The sequence below is a fragment of the Chiloscyllium plagiosum genome, unplaced genomic scaffold (genome assembly GCF_037043375.1).
Source record: "Chiloscyllium plagiosum isolate Xiang-an unplaced genomic scaffold, Cpla_swu_hap1 HiC_scaffold_12, whole genome shotgun sequence".
Classification (NCBI taxonomy): domain Eukaryota; kingdom Metazoa; phylum Chordata; class Chondrichthyes; order Orectolobiformes; family Hemiscylliidae; genus Chiloscyllium; species Chiloscyllium plagiosum.
Window position 1 is genome coordinate 69,484,102 of NW_028270150.1, and position 25,904 is coordinate 69,510,005.

At 38.9% G+C, this 25,904-nt stretch overlaps 1 protein-coding gene across 12 annotated transcripts in view; it reads right to left on the bottom strand.

Moving 5' to 3' along the window:
- Positions 1-2,322: 2,322 nt before the first annotated feature.
- The window catches only part of dmd (dystrophin), a 2,003,576-nt gene continuing 1,979,994 nt past the window's right edge, over positions 2,323-25,904 (bottom strand). For 11 of the 12 annotated variants that reach the window (XM_087992890.1, XM_087992900.1, XM_087992899.1 and 8 more), the window contains 2 exons: positions 22,304-22,396; positions 2,323-3,876 (listed from right to left, as the gene is read on the bottom strand). In XM_087992890.1, the coding sequence (XP_087849016.1) occupies positions 3,779-3,876; positions 22,304-22,396 (191 nt within the window). In that variant the 3' untranslated portion in view covers positions 2,323-3,778. Of the gene's footprint in view, positions 3,877-7,085; positions 7,118-22,303; positions 22,397-25,904 lie in introns of all 12 variants that reach the window. The other variant, XM_087992895.1, reaches the window with a different exon arrangement.

Genomic DNA, 25,904 nt, shown 5'->3' on the forward strand with positions numbered 1-25,904 from the left:
TATTTCTGTTGGATCTGCTTTTTAAAGTATCTTTGGCTATGGAGTATAGATCACTATCCTGGAAGTTTCTGTCACTTCACTTCTCTATAGTGTTGGCTAGACCTGTGGAAAGCCCATGCATGAGAAAAAGAAAACCTGTGTATTGAATACACCTTATTAGGTTTTCAATCCCAAATGTTTTTAATCTGCTTTTAAGTTTGATTTGGAAGCCTCAATATATTGGCTTCAGTACTCTTTCTTTGAACTGTGGCTGCCCCCCGCCACATCTGTAATGGGTCCTCAACTTCCTGACCCATAGACTATAATCAGTAAGGATATGTGACAACACCTCCTCCACCATAATCCTCAATACCAGTGCCCTGCAAGGTTGCGTACTCAGCCTCCTACAACACTCCTTTATACACTCACGACTGTGTTGTCAAATTCCACACCAACTCCATTTACAAGCTTGATGACTACACCACTGTTGTAGGTCAGATCTCAAATAACAATGAGACAAAGTTCAGGAAAGATATTGAGTGTTTAGCGATATGGTGTAAAGAAAACAATTTCTCCATCAATGTCATCAAAATAAGGAGCTGGTCATTGATTTCGTAGAGTGGAGGGCATCTCCCATCTGTATCAATGGTGCTGAGGCGGAGATGGTCAAGGGCATCAAGTTCATGGGAATGATGATCACCAACAATTGGAGACAGTCAAGAAAGCACAACACCACCTCTATTTCCTCAGGAAGCTGAGGAAATTCAGCATGGGCACAATTACTTTTACAGATGGACCACAGAAAGCATGCTATCTGGATGTATCACAACATGGTATGGCAACTACTCTGCTTGAGACTAGAAGAAACTACAGAGTTTTGAACACAGTCCAGTCCATCATGCAAACCAGCCTTCCATCTATTGACTCTATCTACACTTCCCACTGCCTCAGGAAAGCAATCAACATCATCAAAAACCCCCTCCTACCCCAGTTATCTTCTATCTTCTTTCATAGGGCAGAAAATAGAAAAACTTGTATACACATACACACAGATTCAAGAATAATTTGTTCCCTGTTGTTATCAGACTTGTGAATGGACCTCTCTCTGCACCTGTAACACTTTATTCTGCACTCTGTTCTGTTACCCTAATGCACTTTGTATAGGATGATCTGCCTGTGGAGGATGCGAAACAACACTTTTCACTGTAACTTGGTACACTAACTAATACTAAGTAAATCGTAGAAATACAATCCTCACTTTAAGCTCTACTCTGCTGGAAGTGTTAAATGAAACTGGAATTTAGACTGACAGACAGTTAAGTGAAAAGAGCTAAATGCTGATAGAACATAGAAGAATACAGCGCAGTACAGGCCCTTTGGCCCTCGATGTTGCGCCGATCCAAGCCCACCTAACCTCCACTAGCCCACTATCCTCCATATGCCTATCCAATGCCCGCTTAAATGCCCATAAAGAGGGAGAGTCCACCACTGCTACTGGCAGGGCATTCCATGAACTCACGACTTGCTGAGTAAAGATGTGGGGGTAGGATTAGATTTTCTTAGTGTTATTGCAGTTGGTTAGGTGCTGATAAGAATCTCATCTGAATCTTCAAAGTGGGAACATTTGCACATTATACCTGTACAGTGACCATTTTGGAAATAAGGTCACCTGCAAACAGAAGAAAAGCTGACGGTAGTTGCGCTGATATTTTTGATTTACAGGATTCATCATATCAGAAAGGAGAAAAACTCCTACTTATAAAGTCCCTTTCACAACTTTTGGGCACTCAACAGCTAACTAAGTGTATGGAGATTCAGTCACTGTTGTAAAGTAGGAAACCTAGCAATTAGTTTATACACTCTAAACAGCTACAAACACACGCTGATGTTCAGATATTGTGTTTTGTAATGCTTAGGCATAACTATTGGCGAGGCCATCAGGGTCAACGCTCTATCCTTCCTTGAAAGGGTGCCCTGGGATCTCTGATGTTTACTTGAGCATTCAACTAAATCTGGTTTAGTATCTCAGGAAGAAGTCAGCACTTCTGACAGAGCTGCACTCCTTCAGTTCAGCACTAGAGTGTCTAGCCTAAGTTTGATGCTCAAAAAGTGCATTTGATCATGCAACCTTACAAAACACTTCAAGGTTCACCAGATTTACTGCTAAATAGATGGCTGAATCATGAAGAATTTGTAAGTGGTGAAACTATCAACTTCAATGTATCACAATCGATTATAACATAATTGATAAACATCAACAGTTTTTTTAAAGCAATTGTTCTCAAGATTGAAACCAAAAAGTGAGTATTGCATTGCAACGTGTAAATAACGAACCAAAGTAAGTAATATAACTGCGTGCTTTATTTGTATACACAGTAAAGCAATATATAATACAATAGTAAGGCATATATTGTGTGGAACTTGGTATGTGATGATTATGCAGGAAAATATACTTTACAAAACAATTAGTATATGTGAAGATGTTAACATAATGCAATATATTATGATGATATTTGAATAACAAACAATACTGGTTAAAATGACTTAACATGCCCTAGTGATATTTATGCACCAAGTTATACTGATTACTTCCATAGTCAAATACATTCAGGTCATACAAAGTGAACTCAAATGTTTCTTGTGATTCTTTTAAGGTAACAGTAATTCATATTTTGCATCTGTTTTTTTCTGACTCACCCCAAAAAACTAATATTCTATTTAATGAAATCACAACTGAGAACACAGTTGCTGCAAGCAAATACCTAGATTAGCAGCAACATCTGTAGTAAACTAACCTTTAGTTTGTACCTTATTTAAATGGATTAGAAAACTGATGATGTCTTAAAAAAAGTTGGTTCAAGGTTGCTTTAGAAAGATAATGCAACTGCAAACAACCACGTATGCTCTCAAAAATTTCTGTTCCGTAATGTAGAGGCAATTTGTGAGATTTATTTTCTGAAGTCTACTGTAATATTTAATGTATCTTTTAATTTTAATCATAATCGTTTCAAATGACAACTAAATTTGTTTAATCTGTTAAATTTATCCAAAAAACAAGAAAATGAGGTAGAAATAACGTGGTAATTAATGACTCTCCTTTGTAGATAAAATCTCTAATATTGAACAAATTAGAGCTCTCTAATGTATGATTGCAATGCTTAAGTGATTATGACTTCTTGGGAGATGTAGCAATTCGTTTCTGGTGTTTCATTAAAAGAAAATGGGGCTTTGGGAATGAATGTCAGATAGAGAGTTTTGGTACTGCTATGTGCTACAATATTTTACTAATTAAGAAGAAAAAAAGAACAACACTGATCATGAACATTTTCATTGATATGATTAGAGCTATTATTTTGCAAAGACAAATGCATTAACTCTTACAATTTCAAAACTGTCTTCTTCTGGGGATGGGAGTTTATAAACAATAAAATTATGTATATTTTGTAAGAAAGCACCCTTTTAGTGAACAATCTTCATAATTGTTACAAATTTAACAATCCGAAACACGCTCCATAAAAAGAAATGGCAAGGTACGTAGCTACCAAGATTTTATATGTTTTCATTCTATTCTTTTGTACAATTGCATAGAACTGTAAAACCTGCCATTGTTAACAAAACAATAACAGACTTAGGAAACTACTGAAATCTACGGTATATTACCACTACCTTTCACAAAAAAATAGATGTTTTCTTTTTTTAACTTGTAAACCTGTACGGTCCAATCCATTTATTTTTTTTTATGAACATATAAAAACCATGCTTGACATCTGAAGCCAATGTTGTGATAAAGCACATCTGGTTACTCTGCTGTCTCATCATCGGTCATAACCGTCACCAAGGTTTCCATTGCTCGGCCCAGGTCATCTACCATATGGAAGAGACTGCCTACATTGTTACCTGCAGAAAATAAAGAGAGAAACATAGATGCACTTTGGAAAGGCCTTTCAGCAATTAACATCTACTTTACATCCACAGGGTGCAGGGGAGAGGGTTGGAAGCTCTGCATGAAGGAGTTATGATTACAGAGCGACATATTAAGCGAGAGAAGCAGAACAGGATACACTTTAAAATCATGATGTCTTCTGCAAGTAAGTCAATTTAAGGGGTTTCTAATAAAAGTGATTTAATCCAGTGTTGATGCTTTCGATATATGGGTACAAGGTATCATTGACATTCTCTTTCACAGTTCCATCTCTACTATGACTTGACTGGAGATGCTTGGTGAATAATCAAAGACCAATTGTACTAGTGTAAGGTTGGCTGCAGATGAAAAATCAATAGATGACAGCATGATGTTTACTTTTATTAGAGACTTGGTTAAAAGACATTAGATTCAGATAGAATTGGGGTTAGGGAAATATAAGACATTGTTTTTGTTTGATGACCTATTATGGCTATGATTCTATGACCAAAAATCAACAATGATGAAAATTTCATCTAGCATGAAAGTCTTTTGTGTCCAATTAAGTGGCACATCTGTAAGCTTTTTGTCAAATCAGCAGATCCACTTCCTGGTGTAGTGTCGCAAACCAAAGTCTTAGCTTCAATTCTTTTGTCTTAATTAACTAATTTCAGCTGAGATGTAGTTTGAGGTTTAAACCTGGCCTTTCTGTTCCTAAACTTAAAAAGCAACATATCTGGAGACGCCATTTCAGATTGCTATCCAGTAATCCCACTAGCATGCGCTTGAGGAAGTCCTTGTGTTTCGCTGTCTAACAAAATTCAGATCACTTGTTACATTTTCCGTCCAGACTTGAGCTGGATTAAAAATGAATTTTTTAAAAAACTGTGATTAATTGTCAGCTCAAAAAAGGGAAATAGTACATTTGACATCCATCCGTACTCTCGTAAAACGTGCCAAAATGCTTGGTGGGGTATCCATAGATTAAAAAAAAACAGATTTGAGTTTTGATTGCTGTTATTGTTGACCTTTATTGGCCACATTAAGAATATCATCATCTTTCATTCTGTAGAGCTTTACATTCAAGGATTATATTCAAGTAAACTATTCCAGTGACATTTCCATTTATTGCTGCTAAATGCTGCAAAGATAGTGATGACAATGTTGCATACCATAAAAACACTTGACATAATGTCAAGGTTTTGCCTATTATGGTCTTAGTGAGCTGCCAAATGACACGTTTTCAGTTTGAACCAAGAGTAGCTTTATGTTTTGTAAACATAATTCTTGTTACATGTTCCGTTTGACTTGTGTTATCTCATGCAAATTAAACTAAACAAAGTTAAGCACATGAGTGACCGCGCTCTTTAAATATCGAGAGCATACAGAAAGTAACTCTACTGTTGAAAAGTAAATAGAAACATTTTATATCAATTTCTTTCCAAGTCATTGAAGGAAATTCAATATTTCTTTTCAACGTTTTTATAATTTGAAAGAAAAACAGCTCACGAAATTACCAACTAAATTGGCAGGTCTTTCTTTAGTGCAAGGAATGTTATGAAGATTAAATTTCAAGTTTAAATTAGAACTTAAGCACTGGTATACATGTAAACATAGCAAGCTCAAAAGGATAATTTTTCTTTTGCTAACATGAAGTACTCTGGGCAACAAAAAGAAAGGATTAGATTGTTCAGGTGCTGAGAAATAATGCTGCTTCACTTGGCAGTGGTGGTTAGAAGGAGCTTGTCCACCTCACTGATTTGCGTTCAGGCATACGATATCCCACTCCCAGGTTACTAATTTGCCATTAATGATAATTTTGAAATATGACATATTTCAAACTTTGTGTTTAATAATGAAACGAAGAAAATTAATCAATCAATCAGTCAAATCACATTTTAACAATCTATTTCATGGCGTGGAGAACCAACAAGAAGCAAAGTTTTATGATAAGCTTTAGACACAGGGAAAATTTTGGTATGAAATGGATCCTGGTGCATATTCACCCTGCCAATTCTACAAAGTATAAACATTTCTAAAAGAATAGTTTTTAAATTTGCATTGCATCATTTCTGATACACCTGATTTTCAAACAGATCTTTTCCAGAAAGAATCTTATGGAGAATGGGTTCACAGTTCATGGTTCTTTTTCAAGTGGCGGGCTGTGAATGAAACTGATTTAATAACTCATTAATTTCTGGGGAATTTGTCCCACAGTGATGCCCACAATCCCTTGCTCCCAAACAATGAAAGCTATCGTCAGTTTTGTACCCTTGATACTGCACTTCTGCCTTCAAGACTTTCATGAACAGAAATGTTTAGTCGAAGGTGAAAGATTTATTCGGTCTGACGAGAAACCAGAGAACAGAACAGATGCTTTGTTTACTCCAGTGCAAGTGAAGGAACAGTGGGACTCATGTAACTATTTATCATGTAATAGGTTTATAGTCGAGGTGGGTTTGTTTGGGGCTGTGAGCTGTTTGAAAGTTTGTTCTATTTTTTGATGCTGGCATTTACAGCTCTTCATAATCAGAATTATAAAGGCCAAATTCAAGCTTGTTTTGCAGTGCATAATTAAACACATTACTGAAATTAATTTTACTGAGATTTTTATGGCTAGCAAGAGGAATCATCTTGTCAATGGATAACAACTTTTTATTTCTGGTTTCACATGCTATTTCTATTGCCATCTGAGGCAAATCTACAATATGGTGTTAAGCAGCAAGAGTCTAAGTGAACGATGCATAACAGTTACCCCCAGTCACCCAATTTTATAGATTTGGTTTCCCATCATAGTAGATAGAGATCTCTTCCAGACATGTCAGCTGGCATGTCTCATTAAAAATCACTTTTGTTTATTGCTAATTTTTTTCCATATGAATTAAAAATAAGTGAAGAAGTGAACAAGCTCCATACGAACCTGAAATTTAGATTGTCAAAGAGATAAAAATAAAATCTTTATACTATACCACACAAACATTTTAAAAAAGCAAGCTTGGTCAACCTTTGATTAGTTGCTGTTATTTGGGAAGCATTTTTCAAAGCTGAATGCTGCATTTGGTGGGCTAACAGCACAGGCCTAGTATTGAACACTGATGCCATGCTTAAAATGCACATCAATACACATCTACTACACGTGCTAGTAACAAATGGAAGCAGGCATGTTTATGCAGTATTGCTCTGCCAGTGAGATTGTCTCACCAACCTCTTTCACTTGTTTTCCAGAGACATCCCTCTCTTTAGTGATAGGCAGAAAAGATGAAAAGAAAAAGAACCAACAGTGTAGATGAATGCACTATTCCAAATTAACACTGAGAATTAAATACTTTCATGCAGGCAACTGAATATCAGAATGTAAACAATAGTTCAACACTATCTTAGATTAAGTGCCACCATTAAAGGAACAGAAATGCAATAATTTAAGCTTTCTTCAGGGAGTACTGAAAAATCAATAAATATTGAATGTGACTCAGTATCTATCATTCAGCAAATCACATAAATGAACTTTTAATATCTTATTTCAAGGACCGTACTTCCCAATATTTAGCACCTCCTTGGCACTGAACTAATGGATAAGGTGCAGAATTTGTTCAGACAGATATTAAATCCTTCAGCCTCTCATTCAGCTGTCAATTCAACCAATTAAAATGTACAGCAACAATTGCTATGATGGGACATTTATAGATACACAACTTTTTATGAATACTTCTTTTCTCTCACATGCCTTTCAATCTGAGTCTCGATCAACAGGCATTGGCTTTGCAATTGTACAACGAGAGAATATTGCAAAGGGAATTTACGCCAAACCATAGGCTTTTCATAGCCCATAAAGAGTTATCATCTCAATGTACCACTTAAAAGTGCTCAAACACTGAAAACATGACATGTATTGCCATTACAAATGACTTTAAAAACGCATGTCAATGCTAATAATATTTCACTCCTTAAAATTTTGGATAAAATGCTTCTAACATTTGTATTGTGCTACTCATTTATCACATATGGTATACCAATTTATCCAATGTCAGACCTCTTTGAAAGTAATGTGCTTTTCTTTTGACTCACCAATTTTATTGAAGCTGTCCAATCAAAATAGAACCAACATTCATTTTTTGTGGTAATGGAGTTCAATTTGTAATTTCCAAATCTCATTGCTGGGTACTCCATGAACTTCATATATAGATAATATTTGTGCTCACTGTAGTTCGAACCTCATTATCCAGTTAATAATTAGAAATATCTTTAAAGTAATAACTGGTACAACTAAAGCTGGAATGATGCTTCGGTTCTCAAGTGATTGAGGTCATGATATGACATCGAGATTTTATGAAGTGAAAACCATAACGTATCAATCATGCAGCAAATAACACAGAATTACATCCCTCAGCAAAAAAAACATTTCTGTTTATTAGGCTAAATGCCAAAAATGATTCTATAAATTTGACAAAATGCGCAAGTTATCCAATTTTTGCAGTCACTTAATTCTAATATATACCGATAAATGCTTTCATCTACAAAAAGAAAATAGGTAATTTTGCAGGTCGTCTGACTCAATATGCCTTCAGCTCATAAATCACAAACTGACAATTAGCTTTGTTCTGTGTCACTACTTTTGAATTCACGTAACACTAAAACTTTGTCAAAGAATGAATTGCTGTAACTGGAAGAAAAACTAATTTGGACGGAATTCTCTATCTAATACATGTTACAAGTGCAATTGATACCTATCAATGAATGTAAGGAAGTAATAGAGTCTGAACTTGTATATAAACAATTCCAGTTTCATCTGTAACTCTGGATTGGATGGGTATAAATTGATTAATGTTACCACCATTTGTAAGTTTGAAATGGAAGGAAGGGAAAATGATTTCGTTGTCAAATAAGTTAAACCCAATCTTCCCCTGTTTGGGTCCCATGTATTTGGTGCCATAGGTGCTCACCTGAAACAATACCTTCAATACATTAAGTAAAGATTGAAACACCTTTAGAAGGCTTTCTTTTCAAAACTAGTTCCTAATGAGTGAATTACATATCAAACTTCACACTATTAGAAATCTCATGTAAGCCTTGGCGGTTGCGAAAGAAGACATATTCAAGGTGCTTTTTTTTTCTAAATCCCATTTCTGTGGAAATGGTAGAGCAGGACTGGACCTCCAGTGCACAAACACTGTAGGTATCTCTACACTGTCACTGCAGCTTGCTAAATCTGCCTTCTACTCAGTTTAGGGGTGCTGCGAGCAGTGCGGGAGGCCTGAAATTGGTTTTCTTTATTCATTGAGTCGTTTATGGAGATATGACCTGTGTGAGCAGCTCACCCCAAATACTCAGGGGAGGCCTTAAGATCTGTCACTCCTCAGGCCCTTACATTTAGAGCCTGAGCTGACTGCACAGTATGAAGCCTGGTCCCGAATACGTAATCAGTTTAATTTCTATGTCATTGTTCTGGATTTTCTCCACTAGGAGAAATATTAGGCCTGCTTAATGTATACACAGGTACTATCAATCTCTTCAAATGCACAACAACAGCAGTCATATTTCCTAATGACAATGCAGCCTCAACCTAAAAAACAAGGTTATTAAGAATAATGATCAGACATTGATACAAGTGAAAAATATCAGTATCTTCTGGAATTTTTGCATTGAAAAGTTATTTAGTTAGGCAAACAAGGACTTGCAGATAGTCTCATTTTCAACCAGCTTGTTACTTGTGAAAAAAATCTTAAGTATGCACCAAGAACTGATAACATTTTATGCAGCCACAGTGCTCCCCGAGCTCTACAGACACGCGCTCAAAAGCTCATTCTCTCAAAGAAGCACAAAGTAATAATCAAGGTCTTGTGTTGACATGTGGAAATCTACTTGCCACCATTCTTTTTTAAACAGGGAAATATATATAAATGACAGAGAAATTGTACCCATCCCACATTTAACAACATTTAAATCAAATAAAGCACATACTAAATTGATTATTTCAACATAAAGCTGTGTGTTTCATTACAGAAACTTACCAGGCATTTTACAGAAAAAGATCATGTCCCTGCATAGCCATAGCTAGTCACTATTAATCATTTGTCTGGAGGTAGACTACATTGTGGAACTGGCTGCTCAGCATGGATCTAACAGCTGTCTAATTCATTCCACAACACAAGAACCAACATGAAGAACAGCATAAAAATCCCTCTGGGGAAGCAGGGATTGACTTCCTCCAGAAGTGTTATTCGTATCTGCTTAATTCAGATAAAACTGCTATGCCACCACCCACCCTCCCAGTAAAGGAAATTAAAATGACATTAGGAACACCACAAAGGCAATTGGATAGAAAAAAAAAGCTGCTGTTAACAATTTTATACTTGTAAGAACTATGGCATTTGAGTGGTGAATTAATTCTTAAACACTTGATGGTTTAATTTTCTCCGCAAGTGCTCTTGGTTAACATTCTCATGTAAAATTCCTTTTGCGCTATCTTAATGACTGTCTTAATTATACATATATTAATTTTATGCAAAAATGTTAACCAGTTCGCTAGCTTCTAAGCATTGTTTTAGGTTTCAGGGTTTCAGTTTGACTTGATACGCACATTTGTTGTTAAATTAAAAATACAAGGAGCTCTTTTAATTGCTGGAAAATGTACTGTATATAGTGGTACTGAGCTACGCAGCTCAGGAGGATTCTTATTTAATCAATGTTTGCTGAGGCAGTTGATTGGAGATGAATGCTGTTGGACAGGTGGGTTTGAGTGGACAAATAGCAATGAGGCACAACACAGCTAGATCTCAAGCTTCAGATTTACTTTCACCTATGTATCCTACAAAAAGTCTGCATCTTCCCTTTTTGTAAATCTGCATTGTTAATTATCTTTCTGATTGTAATACAAAGACTGATCATTTGAGCAACGGGTTTAGAACGCTCTGGAACCTCAACAGGCATCACGATTATGTCAGTAATAATTATTACACTCACATCTTGCTTGTTTTTACCATTTTCTGTCTGAAATTGGTCACACAGTTATTTAACATTTCACCCTAGAGTCTGCCAAGAATTCATACTTGACACTTTCCTTCTCCTCAAGGTGGCATGCTGGCTCAGTGGTAGTGCTGCTGCATCACAGCGCCAGAGACTAATGTTCATTTCCAGCCTCAGGCGACTATCTGTGTGGAGTTTACATGTTCATCCCATGGGTTTCCGCCAGGGGCTCCAGTTTCCTCCAACAGTCCAAAGATGTGTAGATTAAGTGGATTGGCCATGTTAAATTATCCATAGTGTCCAGGGATGTGTAGATTAGGTGGATTAGCCATGGGAAATGCAGGGTTACAGGGATAGAGTAGGGGAGTGGGATGCCCTTTGTGGCCTTGTTGGGCTGAATGGCCTGTTTCCACACTATGGCAATTCTATTAAAAAAGAATCCTCATAAGTCCCTTGAAGGTATGACTCAGAGAAAAGGGGTCAGTTTCTTCACACAAACTGATGATTCCCATTTATATTCTGTTAAAAATGTATATCTGACTTCCCCACTACATCTGTATTTGCCAGGATGGCTCACCCAATACCAATTGTTGCCCCTTAATGCCCTCTGGTCCTTGACTCTCTCATCCTTTCAACATTTACCTTGTCAAGCTCCTTAAGAATCTGAGACGTTTCAATGAGATCACATCTTATTCTTCTAAACTCCAGTGAGTAAAGTCCCAAATTGTTTAACCTTTGCTCAAAACACAATCCCTCCAGACCAGGGATCATCCTAATGAAATTTATCTGAACCCCAATGAAATTATATCTTTCCCTTAATAAAGGGACCAAAAATGCTCTCAATACTCCGAATGTGATCTCACCAACTCCTTGTAAAGTTGCAGTAAGACCTCCCGACTATTATACTCCAATCTCTTTGAATTAAGGGCCAACATTCCATTAGCCTTCCTGATTACCTTGTGCTGGCCCTCTGTGTTTCATGCACAAGTACTCCCAAGTCCTCGTGTTGCAGCCTTCTGCAGTTTTTTCTCAATTTAAATAATATTTTCTTTTTTTGCTCTCCCTTATCTGATGACTTAACCTTTTGTAGGTATTGTGCTGAACACCCTCTAGAAGTCTAAATACAACATAGCAACTGGTTCCCTTCTATCTACTCTGGTTGAGACTTTTCGGAAAACCCAATTAATGCCATACTCTCGTTGATGACCATCAATACTTCCATGTAAATTTCATCTGAATCAAGACCTTGCCGTCTATATCTTGTCCGACAGCAAGCCACCAGCCAGCCATGATCACCTATATTCTCTAATTCAAATTTACTCCCAACCCCATAGGATTCAAATCGAAAATTCTCATCTTTACATATGGTCTCATCATACTTTTACCTCTGCAACCTCTCCAATCCTTCTGTTCTTAAACTCCCCAAGACTCTGACCACTTCTTGTATATTTTAAAATTCATTCATGGGATGTGGCCATTGCTGGCTGGCTAACATTTGTTGCCCATCCCTAATTGCTCGAGAAGATGGTGGTGAGCTGCCTTCTTGAACTGCTGCAGTCCACCTGCTATGGGTTAATCCATAATCAATAATCCATAATAGCCCCCACCTCCCAAGGGGGGAATTCCAGGATTCTGACCCAGCGACAGTGAAGGAGCCATGATATATTTCCAAGTTAAGATGGTGAGTGGCTTAGCCGGGAACTTGCAGATCTAAGTGTTCCCATGCATCTGCTGCCCGTTGTCCTTCTTGATGGCTGAGGGTTTGGATGGTGCTGCCTAAAGTTTTTTTTGTGAATTTCTGCAGTACATCTCGCACACATTGCCACTACTGAACGTCGGTGGGGGTACTGAATGCTTGTTGGTGTGGTGCTAATCAAGCAGGTTGCTTTATCCTGGATGGTGTCAAGCTTGAGTGTTGTTGGAGGTGCATCCATCCAGGCAAGTGGGGAGTAATTCATCACACTCTGACTTGTGCTTTAGAGATGATGGGCAGGTTTGAGCAGTCAGGAGGGGAGTTGCCTGCTGCAGTATTCCTAGCTTCTGATCTGCTCTTGTAGTAATTGTGCTTATGTGGTGAGTCCAGTTCAGGTTTTGGTCAATGATTAGATCACCTCTTATTGGAGTTTGTCATTGTTCAGCATTTGTGTGGCGTGCATGTTACTTGCCACTCGTCAGCCCAAGCCTCTGGCTATTGTCTAGATCATGTTGTAATTGAAAATGGACCGCTTCAATATCTGGGGAGTTGCAAATGCTGCTGAACATTGTGTAATCATTGGCGATCTTTCCCACTTCTGACCTTATGATGGAGGGAGGGCCATTGATGAAGCAGCTGAATATTGTTGGGCCTAAGACACTATCCTGAGAAACTTCTAGAGAGTTGTCTTGGAGCTGCGATGACTGACCGCTGACATCCACAACCATCTTCCTATTTGCTAGGTTTGATTCCAACCACCGGAGTGTTTGCTCCCTGAGACTCACAGATTCCATTTTTGCGAGGGCTCCTTGATGCACACTTGATCGGATGTGAAGTTGATGTCCAGGGCTGTCACTCGCACCTCACCTCTGGAATTCAGCTCTGTTGTCCATGCTTGAACCAAGGTTGTAATGAGGTCAGGAGCTGAGTGGCCTTGGCAGAACCCAAACTGGGTGTCACTGAAGAGGTTATTGCTGAGTTGGTGCTGCTTGATAGCACTATTGATGACACTGTCCATCACTTTACTGATGATCGAGATTAGACGGATGGGGCAGTAATTGACCAGTTAGGTTTGTCCCACTTTTAGCATATAGGACATACCTGGGCAATTTTCCATGTTAGAAACCATAGAACTATGGAAATAACAGCACAGAAGAGGATCACTTGGCCCAACTTGTCCATGCCGACCCAAAATCACCCAGATGCCCTTTGCTCCCTACTGTCAGCGTTGGAACTACACTGGAAGGGTTTGATAGGGGAGTGGCAAATTCTGGAACACAAGCCTTCAATACTTCTGCTAGAATGTTGTCAGGACCCATAGCCTTTGCAGTATCCAGTGTCTCCAACCATTTCTTATATTACATGGAGTTAATTAAATCAAATTGGCTAAAGACGGTTATCTGTAATGCAGGGGACCACAGGAGGAGATGGATCATCCACTTCTGGCTGAAGATCACTGCGAATGCCTCAGTTTTTCCTTCTGCATTCCTGTTTTGGCCTCTTTCATGAGTGAGTTGTTTAACTGTCCATCCCCATTCACGACTGGATGTGGCAGGACTGCAGAGCTTAGGTCTAATCAGTTGGTCGTGGGATCGTTTAGGACTGTCTATGCTGTGTGGCATGCAAGGTAGACCTGTTTGGCAGCTTTCCCAAGCTGACACCTTATTTTTTCTTATGTCTTGTGCTGCTACTCGAATGCCCTCCTACATTCTCCATTGAACCAGGAGTGATCCCCTTGTTTGACAGTAATGGTGGAGTGGGGAATATGTCGGGCCTTGAGGTTATGGATTGTGCTGGACTACAATTGTGCAGTTGTTGATAGCCTATGACACCTCATGAACACCCAGTCTTAAGTTACTAGATCTGTTCCATTTAGCACAGTGAGAGTGCCAAACAACACGCTGGAGGGTGTTCTCAATGTGAAGGCAGGACTTCATCTCCACAAGGACTGTGTGATGGTCACTCTTACTGATACTGTCATGGACAGATGCACCTGCAGCAGACTGGTAAGCATAATGACAATACTACTGGGCCATCGCTTCCCCAGCTGTTGACAAAATATTTATAGCCTACAGTTGTTTATGAAACATCACCTGCCCTGGCATCATTCTGTGGAATTCCTACCTTTAATCTCTGCCTCGAGGATCTCTCACCCATTGCTTACAACATATCTTTTTGACCAAGCGTTTTGTTACCCACCATTATTTCTTCTTCTATTTTTCTCACAATTTTGTGCAAAGCTTTTGAAGCTTTTCACATGAAAATCCTAAATGCATACAAATTAATGCTCCTTTTAAATTAGGAAACCTCTTTACAATTCAAAGGCAATTCTTCATCTACAACACCTTCGCATCATATTTGTTTCCATCTGAAACTGTGTGAATGCTTGTAAAAGGCTTGGCATGAGCAATCCATTTGAAATTAATTTAAGAAGAAATCTATTCAATAAAGCACCTACAATCAAGTCTCTTCCCTGGGGTGGGGGAATCCAGAACTAGATGGCATAGGTTTAGGGTGAGAAGGGAAAGATAAAGAAGAGACCCAAGGGGCAACTTTTTCACGCAGGGGATAGTACGTGTATGGAATGAGCTGCCAGAGGAAATCATGGAGGCTAGTACAATTACAACATTTAAAAGGCATCTGGATAGGTATATGAATAGGAAGGGCTTGGAGGGATATGGGCCAGGTGCTGGCATGTGGCACCATATTGGGTCGGGATATTTGGTCGTCATGGACGAGTTGGACCGAAGGGTCTGTATCCATGCTGTACATCTCTATGACTCTAAATAAAATTGGTTTTAAAGTAACAGGAATAACAATAATAATATCAAGTATAAATTTACAATGCAGGTTAACTAATTCTTGCTCCAACATCTAGTTCAAATTCAACATGTTCTGAACCTGGTGTAGTATTATTTCAAAGCTGATAGTTGCGAGATTGCACTGAATTATAGTACAGCTCAGAAATAGGCTATTTGAACACTAAGGTCTTCCCTCACTCTCCTTCATCTAACCCCATTACCATATCCGTGCATTCCTTTTTCCCCCCGCCTCACGTGTATTCCAACGGTGATAACACTTGGAAAACGTCCATCATTGACTATAATACATTTTGGGACATCTTGAGGTTGTGAAAGGTACGACATGGATGCAAGTCTTCTTTTAAACCACTGAAGTAAAACTGTCTTTAAATATTTCCTCACTAGTTTCACCCAACTCCATTTGGAACCAAGTTCCATTCTAAAGTTCCACATTCTAAACACTTACAGGATCCAAAAACCATCTCTTGGATTTATTATCGACTATCCTGTATTTACCCTGCAAAATCCTGCATCATTTTAAAGACCTCTATCATTCTTTAGTCTCGCTTCCAGAGAGAAAAGGCCAAACTGTTCAATCTTTTTTTGGAAACATATGCCTTGCAATTCTGATACTGTCATTGTAAATTTTTTTTTGCATCTACAGAAGTGCGTTTCACTAGTTTTTTTTATGAACCTGTCATGTTACGCCTTGGAAGAAGGTGGGGCTTGAAGCCAGATCTATTGGCCCAGAGATGGGACACTACCATTGTGCTACATGAGCCCACCTCGCACCACAACCTCCCAACCCATATATTTTCTCATAAGTAGAAGACCAGAACAGTACACAGTATGTGATGTCGTTGTCTAATCAAGGTTTCAGCTGAATTATTTTGTATAGAAATGAGACAAAGCATTGTCTTTTATCACATGAAGTTATGGTCTATCTCAGTAACAAGGGGGAGGTGATATTTTAGTGGTATTATCATTTGATTAATAATCTAGCAACCGAGTAACAGAGTCACCAAGTCATACAGTACAGAAAACGGGCCAACCAGTCTATGATTACATGATCCTAAAACTAAGCTAGGCCCACCTTCCTGATCCTGGCCCATATCCCTCCAAACATTTCCTATTGACGTACATATCCAAATGTCTTTTGAAGTTGTAATTGTGCCCACATCTACCACTTCCTCAGGAAGTGCATTCCACACGTGAACCACCCTCTGTGGAAATAATTTGTTCTCATGTCTTTTTAAACTTCTCTCTCCTTTCACCTTAAAATTGTGCCCCAGAGGCTTGAAATCCCCCACCCAAGGGAAAAGACAACTATCATTAACCCTATTTTCACACGGATGATCCCTGGAATGACAGGTCTAACATATGAGGAACGGCTGAGGATACTGGGATTGTATTCGTTGGAGTTTAGAAGATTAAGGGGAGACTTAATAGAGACGTACAAAATAATACATGGCTTGGAAAAGGTGGATGCTAGGAAATTGTTTCCGTTAGACGAGGAGACTAGGACCCGTGGACACAGCCTTAGAATTAGAGGGGGTCATTTCAGAACAGAAATGCGGAGACATTTCTTCAGCCAGAGAGTGGTGGGCCTGTGGAATTCATTGCCACGGAGTGCAGTGGATGCCGGGACGCTAAATGTCTTCAAGGCCGAGATTGATATATTCTTGTTGTCTAGAGGAATTAAGGGCTACGGGGAGAACGCTGGTAAGTGGAGCTGAAATGCGCATCAGCCATGATTGAATGGCGAAGTGGACTCGATGGGCCGAATGGCCTTACTTCCACTCCTATGTCTTATGGTCTTATTTCTACCCCTCATGATTTATACACTTTTATAAGGGCACCTCTCAACCTCCTACGCTCCAGTGAAAAAAGTCCCAGCCTATCCAGCCTTCCTTTATAACTCAAAACTTCCATACCTGGCCACATCCTGGCCAGAATCTCTTCTGAACACTCTGCAACTTAATAATATCTTACCCATAACTGGGTGACCAAAAGTGGACACAGTATTCCATCAGAGGCCTCACCAATATTCGAGGGACCTGTCTTTGAATCCCATCATTGCAGATGGTGGAACGTGAACTCAATTTCTCAAAAATAATCTGGAATTAAGAGTCTAATGTTAACCATGAAACTACTGTGAATTTTTGGAAAAACTATCTTGATTCGCTAATTTCCTTTAGGGAACAAAATCTGCCATCCTTACCTGATCTAGCCCACACGTGACTCCAAATTCTTATTACTGTGGCTAACTCTTAGCTGCCCTCTGCACAAATAGGGATGAGAAATAAATATCTGCCTGGACAGCAACACCCACATTGTGGGAATGAATATGACTAAGCTCAACCAATCAATACCAGTTTGCATGCTCCCCCAGATAGGTCTTCACTCAAACTACTTCAACTAACACCATTAACATGTCCTTCCCGTTTGTTTTACTATGATTTTATAAATTTTCAACTCCATCTAGTTTGAGATGAACCCCAGTGCTCTGCACAGTTTCATGACCACATTAGCCTGTACCATTATCCCTTATGTTCCATTGTTCTTTTGTTCATATCTTTTTTGCGTGGATTACCTACCCTTATTTTACAGTGCATCACACTTAACGACATTAAAATGCACTTTTCAATTACCATTGACCATTCTGCAACTTCACTGACACCTACTTGTAGTTTGTCAGTTTATTTACTCATGATGCCTTCTGATTTGATATGATGAGCATAGTTTGAATCTGTGCTTCTGATTCCTAAATCCAATTTTTAAAAATAAATAATAAAAATGAGTTTCCAGCACCAATCTTGTGGAACATCAATTCCCATCCAATGAAAGTCTAAGCAATGACTTTTAAAATTAATTTTCTCTCTTTATTTGTATTCATGGTAACCACTCTGTAATTTGTCCCTGACAGTGCACACAGGCTTCTTGAAAATCCATGTAAATTATCTTCTGAAGCTGTGATGAAGGTAGCACCTGTTTCCAACAGATTGCTTTAATTATCACACTTTGGGGATTGAACTGAATCTTCTCCCAGAACATCCTCTTTCAGGTAGACCACAGCTACATTTACATTTTTTTATCATGACTAGATGTCTCATGGTGTCATTTATCAGATATTAAAGAAAACATGGTTTTAAAGCAAGGTTACTTTTATCAGAATGGCTGTTGTAAAAATTCCTTGCTTTGTGAAATAAGTGTTAATGTGGCACATACAATGTAGAACATTTTATTTTTAAATTTAAAAAAAGTGTCCTCAATGGGACCAATAAAAAACAGAAAAGACTGGTATTATTCAAAACTAAAAAAGCACACCAGCAAAGCAGTAGAACATGATACGGATCATTACAATAGAGAGGGAGTGCAAAAAGCCAGTAGCAGTAGAGACAAGTCACCAAAAGGATGGATTCAGTCTGCAGACTAACAAAAGAGTAATTAGAGGACAATTTGAAGGTATGAAGTAGTTTTTCATTTCAACTATTTATTCAAGGACAGCAAAAATTCAGATGAGGTACGCTACAATTTGTCCAGGGCAGCCAGGAAAAGATGTTTGGTGTGTAAAAAGAGAAGGTGGGCACAGACTAGCATAATCGTGGGGAAGAGGGTGGCTAGGAGCAATAGAGTGAGCAGTTTTGGCCCCGGATCTAAGGAAGGATATCCTGGTGTTGGAGGACGTCCAGAGCTGGTTTACAAGAATGATTCCAGGGATGAAGGGCTTGTCATATGCGGAGCAGTTGAGGACTTTGGGTCTATACTCGATGGACTTTAGCATAGAACATAGGACTGTACAACCAGGAACAGGCCTTTCGGCTCACGATGAGATCAAATTAAACTAATCTCTTCTGCCTGTTTTTGGTCCATATCACTCCATACCTTGCACGTTCACGTCCTTATCTAAAAGTCCATTAAATGCCCTGATTGTATCTCCCTCCACCAGCACCCCTGGCAGTGTGTTCCAGACTCCTAACACCCTCTGAAAAATGAGCTGCTCATGTTTCGTCTGAACTTCCCCCTCTCACCTTAAATGCATGCCCCCTAGCAATAGACATTTCAACTCTGGGAAAACTATTCAGACTGTCAACCCTATCTATGCATCCCATGATTTTATAGACTTCTATCAAGTCTCCCTTCAGCTTCTTCCACTCCAGAGAAAACAACCCAAGTTTATCTAGCCTCTCCTTATAGCTCATACCCTCTAATCCAGGCAGCATCCTGGTAAAGCTCTTCTGCACCCTCTCCAAATTCTCCACATCTTTCCTGTAATGTGGTGACTGAGTTTAGAAGGATAAGAGGGGATTTTGTTGAAACCGACCGAATACTGAGAGGCCTGGATACAGTAGACGTGAAGATGATGTTCCCTCTACAGGGAGAGACCAGGACCCAAGGACACAGCCTCAGAGTGAAGGGACGACCCTTTAGAACTGAGAAGGAATTTCTTCAGTCAGAAGGTGGTTAACCTGGGGAATTTATTGCCACAGAAGGCTGTGGAGGCCAAGTCATCGAGTGTATTTAAGACAGAGATAGATAGGTTTCTCATTGGTAAAGGGATCAAAGGTTATGGAGTGACTTGATAGAGGAGTGAAGGCATGAAAATGGTGTTGAGAAAAAATATCAGCCATGATTGAATAGTGGAGGAGACCTGATTGGCCAAATGGCATAATACTGATCCCATGTGGTCTTATGGCAAAATTGGTACAAGATCTTAGTTAAAATTAATGGGAATGATTGGGGTACTGGGCTAATGGTCGGATACTTGGTAGTGTGGATGAGCAGAGGGATCTTGGTGTCCATGTACACAGATCTTTGAAAGTTGCCACCCAGGTAAATAGTGCGGTGAAGGCGGCATATGGCGTACTGGCTTTTATTGGTAGAGGAATTGAGTTCCGGAGCCCTGAGGTCATGTTGCAGTTGTATAAGACTCTGGTGTGGCCACATCTGGAGTATTGTGTGCAGTTTTGGTCGCCATACTATAGGAAGGATGTGGAGGCACTGAAACGGGTGCAGAGGAGGGTTACCAGGATGTTGCCTGGTATGGTAGGAAGATCGTATGAGGAAAGGCTGAGGCACTTGGGGTTGTTTTCTTGGAGAAAAGAAGGTTTAGGGGTGACTTGATAGAGGTGTATAAGATGATTAGGGGTTTAGAAAGGGTTGACCGTGAGAACCTTTTTCCACGTATGGAGTCAGCTATTACGAGGGGGCATAGCTTTAAATTAAGGGGTGGTAGGTATAGGACAGATGTTAGGGGTAGGTTCTTTACTCAGCGAGTCGTGAGTTCATGGAATGCCCTGCCAGTAGCAGTGGTGGACTCTCCCTCTTTATGGGCATTTAAGAGGCATATGGAGAATAGTGGGCTAGTGTAGGTTAGGTGGGCTTGGATCGGCGCAACATCGAGGGCCAAAGGGCCTGTACTGCGCTGTATTCTTCTATATTCTATATTCTATGTTCTATGATGCACCTTCATAAAGGCATGTACAAAATTTAATAGGGCAGACTAATAGTAGTTTAAAACAGAAAATGCAGACACAATGCAGAATCAGGTTAGTAAAAAGAAACAAGCTTTAGGGACAAGTCACCACAAAAGGAATTAGAGTCTCTGCACAGGAATTGTGAACCCTGTCTTGAATTTCGTGCAATGTGATATGGGGAGGGAGTGCATTAAAATGAGTTTTGGTGAGGGTAACAGTATTGCAATAATTGTAGGTTACAACTGCATGTCACAATTATGATGACATTTAATTAGACACAGTCAAAGAAGCTGATATCAATGAAACTGGTTATTTAGTACTGCATTCATATTATAAACTAAGTGACACCCTGAAATAGCTTTGCTCCTGAATGAGTTTAAACTTGAGACGTCAATCAAGTCAGCAAGCTCAGCCTGCCTCTGAAGCAAAACAGACAGATACCAGGTTCATAAATTTGCGTGTTTGTCAGAGCTCTCCTACTCTACGTTCAGCAGCAAAGAAGCTGACAGCCAGGTTCACCTCCAACTAATATCTCAGATCCTGATCAGTTTTCTGAATGCACTGAAGCCCCCCACTGGTAGCACCTTTCCGTTAGAGGCTAATTAACTTGGCATGGGAACCATGACTGGGACTTCTCTGGTCTTTTTGCTTCAGTTACACAAGAAGCCACGTCTAATGCTGATCTGACATCTTTAGTACAAACAAAACTCAGAATCAGAGATTCAATGGAATTTAATAAAGAGATTTTGTTCAGAATATTCTGTACTTCAACGATACACTACATTCAATGAACAAACTCTCAGATTTTTGTTTGCAGCAATCTGATATTTTGCACAAAAATGTTACAGCGAGTCAATGTATGGATTTTCAATAGTTTACAATAATTAAAAGAAAAACTATTACATGTAATATTATCACCAGAGATAGAGCATAAATAAAATAAAAAAGTGTTGTTTTCTGCTATCAATGAGCTAATCTAGCAAAAATATTGTATGTAATTTGAAATAATATTTCCAGCTGACACTTATTCTTGGATTCCTCACCTGACGTATAGCGTCAACATAACTAGAAATAAGAAGCTATAGTTAATTTATATGCCACCCTGGTCTTAGACTTAACGATTGTTAATTGATCAGATTAGACTATACATCTCCTCATAATCACTCTACATATTGGACTGACACTAATTGTAAAAATGGCATTTTCAGAGGAAGTGTGCTTTTCCTGTAAGCTTTCTGGAGGGCTCACTAAAAAATGTATTAAGATATTGAGTGCTGACACACAATGGCGTGGGGGGACGTTCAGTGCTATTTTGAAGATAACAGAGAGCTGAGTTTACATGAGTACAAAAAAGTAGTAACTGGGTGTTTTCCTGACTTTTGTTACCATTTTATCAACATTCTTTGAGCTCAGTCACACGGAGGAATCAGAAATGTTGTAGGCACTTGAGGCTTGTCAGCAGTACTGTCAGAATTTGCAATTTACTTACGTCGGGAGCTTGGAAAGGAATTGTTGAGTTGCTCCATCACTTCCTCCAATCCAGTACTTGTACTTTGGGGAGGACTCAGCAATTCATCCTCACCTGAAATAAGAGTCTGATTTTATTATATGTAAAATAAGGTTTGGACCCAGTACGTCAGTACAAATTAAAAATAAAAACAATGTTCTTGAACCAGTCACAGGATCAATATCAGACATGAATGCTTGCATTGCACTACATGAGTTTAGAACGTGTACGAACATGATTAAACAAGAATCCAAAGGCAGCTGTAAATACAAGAAAATCATTAGTAACATATAGCTTCAAGAATAAGGTACATACCTGTGTATTTTAAAAGTGTAGGGATCAATAAAAAGATAGGTGGGATTAGAAAGTAATCATCTATTCATGAATTTAGACAATGCACAATTCACAGTTGAAGATGTCAATTAGGCCTCTTGATGACATTGCTGACTTATGTTGTATACAAGAAGGTGCATGTTTTTGTAACTAGGCACTGCTACAGGCCCTGTCATGTGCTGTTGAACCTCAGGTTCTACAATATACGAAATAACTTCCATCTTTAACTGTATCAGAAAATCTTTACATCAAATAGCCAGATTAATTTTAATGTGAAGTTTCTCAATATATTGGAAGAGGTAACAGATGATTGCTAAATTTTAAGGGAGTTAGTTTCACATAAATTTAACAAACCATGAGGGTGGAATGTGGGTAGGTCTTGTTAAAAAAACGCTTTCACAGTTTTAAAAAATGTAGCCTCCAGCATGCATCCCTTGAAGCTATTCAGTATTCTTTACGTAATTCTGTTGTAAGCAGCAATTACTCATGTATAATGTAACAGACATAATATCTACTGTAGACAACCGGTTGGGTGGAGCTTTTTGTTCAAGTGTTGTATGTGTTAAAAAAAACACAGGCAGCAGATAGAATCCAGAGAAAGAGATGCCACTGCATTTGAATGGTGATGAGAGACTTAAAATCAAAGATATTCATTTTGATTTTCTCAATTTTTCTGATGTATTATGAAAATAACATTGGTATAAATTAGTGCTAAGAACTGTAATAGACCACTTGCCCCTTTGGATCTGCTCCACCACTCGACAAGATCATGACTGGTCATGCCTTCACTTTCACGTCTGTACCCTATAACGCTCGACTCTCTCATATACTGTCAAACTGCTAAATAAGTTTTTAAAATCTACAGTCCATTTCCTCCTCAAACCTTAATCATTGTTTAAGATCCTACTCTCAGACTGAATGGTACGTTTTCAAACATTAAGGATAATTCCATCATATTGTGGCTACTATTGCCTAGAAATTATTTTATAACAAGATTATGAATTAGCCATTTCTCATTCCATATTACAAGATCTAAAAGAGTCTATGCCGTGGTTGGTTCCTTAACACATTGCAGTAAACAATCTCAAACACATTCCAGGGATTCCAGCTTGACATCATTAGTATTCATTCGATTCACCCAGTCTATATCCAGACTGAAATCATCCAAGATTACGGCAATCTCCTTGTCATGTGCAACTCTAACTTTCTGATTTTTACAATACCCTAGATTACCATTATTCTTTAATTGCTGATAAATCACTTCCTCCAATGCTAAGTGCTCCTTGCTTTTTCTTAGCTCCACCCAAACACATTCAACATCCTGTTCTTATGATTGGGTCCTCTCTCATGAATACACTGACCCCATTCCTCATTTTTAGGACAACACCACCTCCTTTTCCTTGTTGCCTATCCCTCCTACATGTGGAAGATTGTTTAATATTTAGTTCACTGTCCTTGTCGCCACATCTGTGTAATGGCAAGTTAAATCAGACTTTTTATTTCTACCTGCACCATCAATTCACCTATCTTGTAGCAAATGCCATGTGCATTCGGATGATGATTTTAATTCTGTCTTTTTAATTCCACTCTAATTTGAGCCCAGTTGAGGTAGGATTTGTTTCTGCTGCTTTCCATTTACATTTGCAGCTTTTCTTCTTCCCATAACCAGCTTTGTTTTTATTCTAACTGAATTTCCTCACAGGTTGTCCCTCCCCAACGAACAGGATTAAACACTCTCAAACTAGGAACCCCACTGCTGCTAACCTGTAGTGTGTCTTCCTTGCACAGGGCTCTCCCTCTTGCATCAGTTTCCCAGTCACATTTTCATTCACTTTATCTTTCTATTTCTAATTCCCACACTGGCTGAGGTTACCATGAAGGACTCTCCTTCTCAACCTCTCCCTGACCTTCTGGTTAAACTACCATTAGTTATCTTGCTGTAATTAGAGAGCAGCCCTATGGTCCAGTAGCACTATGATGACTTTACCTTCACTCATTAGTACATGGATTTAGGGGCAATCTTGAGATTAACACCTCATAGGTCCTGCTTTTCAGTCTCTTTCCTAGCTCCCTAAAGTCTATTTTTAAGAGCTCATCTCTCTTTCTGTTTATGCTGTTTATACCAATCTGGACAATGACTTCTGGCTCTTCCCTCTTTCCCACAAGAATAGCAACTGCGCTGCGATATTCTTGGCCCTGAAATCAAGGTGGCAACATACTAATGACAGGCAGCAGGTCAGAAATTGGACAGAATATGAATAACAGCAAAGAAGGACCAAAAGAACTACTATGAGGGAAGAATTAGTTCAATAACAATGATTATAGACTGTTGGGTGTAGTTGTGCTTTAAAATAATGCTCTCAGATGGCGTGTCAGTCTTATGATGCTTCCTTGTCACAGGAAGGTGGGTGGGAGGGCAATGAGGAGCTTGGAACCTGTTGACTGAAAGTCAGATTTCTGCTAGCTTCTTGAAAAGCCTCTTGCACATTGTGGCAGTCCATAAGGTGATTTCCAAAAGGGGAGTCTGGAAGGTGATGCGAGTGTCAATGCATAACTGATAGGGTGCCAATAAATGATTTTTCTGCTGAAGAAAAACTAAAAGGGACAAAGGGTTAGACATGCAGGGCAGGTCAAGTTGTTTATATGAGAACAAGGTGTCAAACTTAACAACTCTGTTCCTCTCTCCATTGATGCTGCCAGGTCTGAATACTTCCACCGGTTTCTGTTTTCCTTTCTGACTTTGAACATTCACAGTATTTTGCTTTTGTGCTGATGTTTTATGCAGTTTCCAGCACGTTGTTATTATTCTTTGCCCGGAAAATAACAAAGCAAAAGATCCCATATGTTTTCTTAGCTACCTTATCCACGCATCCTGCTGACTCCAGGGACTTGTCTACATTTACACCAAGGACTCTCTTTCCTTTTACACTTCTCAGAATCACACTCTTGCTTTGTGTATTTCCTTGCATTGTTTGATCTTCCCAAGTGCATTATTTAGCACTTCTGTGGACTGAATTCCATCTCTCACTTTTCTGTACACCTGATCATCATCCTGTATTCTGCAGTATCTTTCCTCACTATCAATCACACATCCAATTCTTGTATCATTTACACAGTTATTAATCATACCTGCTGCACTGAAGTCTAAATCAATGAGCAGCAATGCGTGCAGTGTTGAGTACTGTAGCACTCCCATTGGAAACATTGCTTAGACTCACCTAAAGTAAAATCAGTGGGCGACTGATTGGCA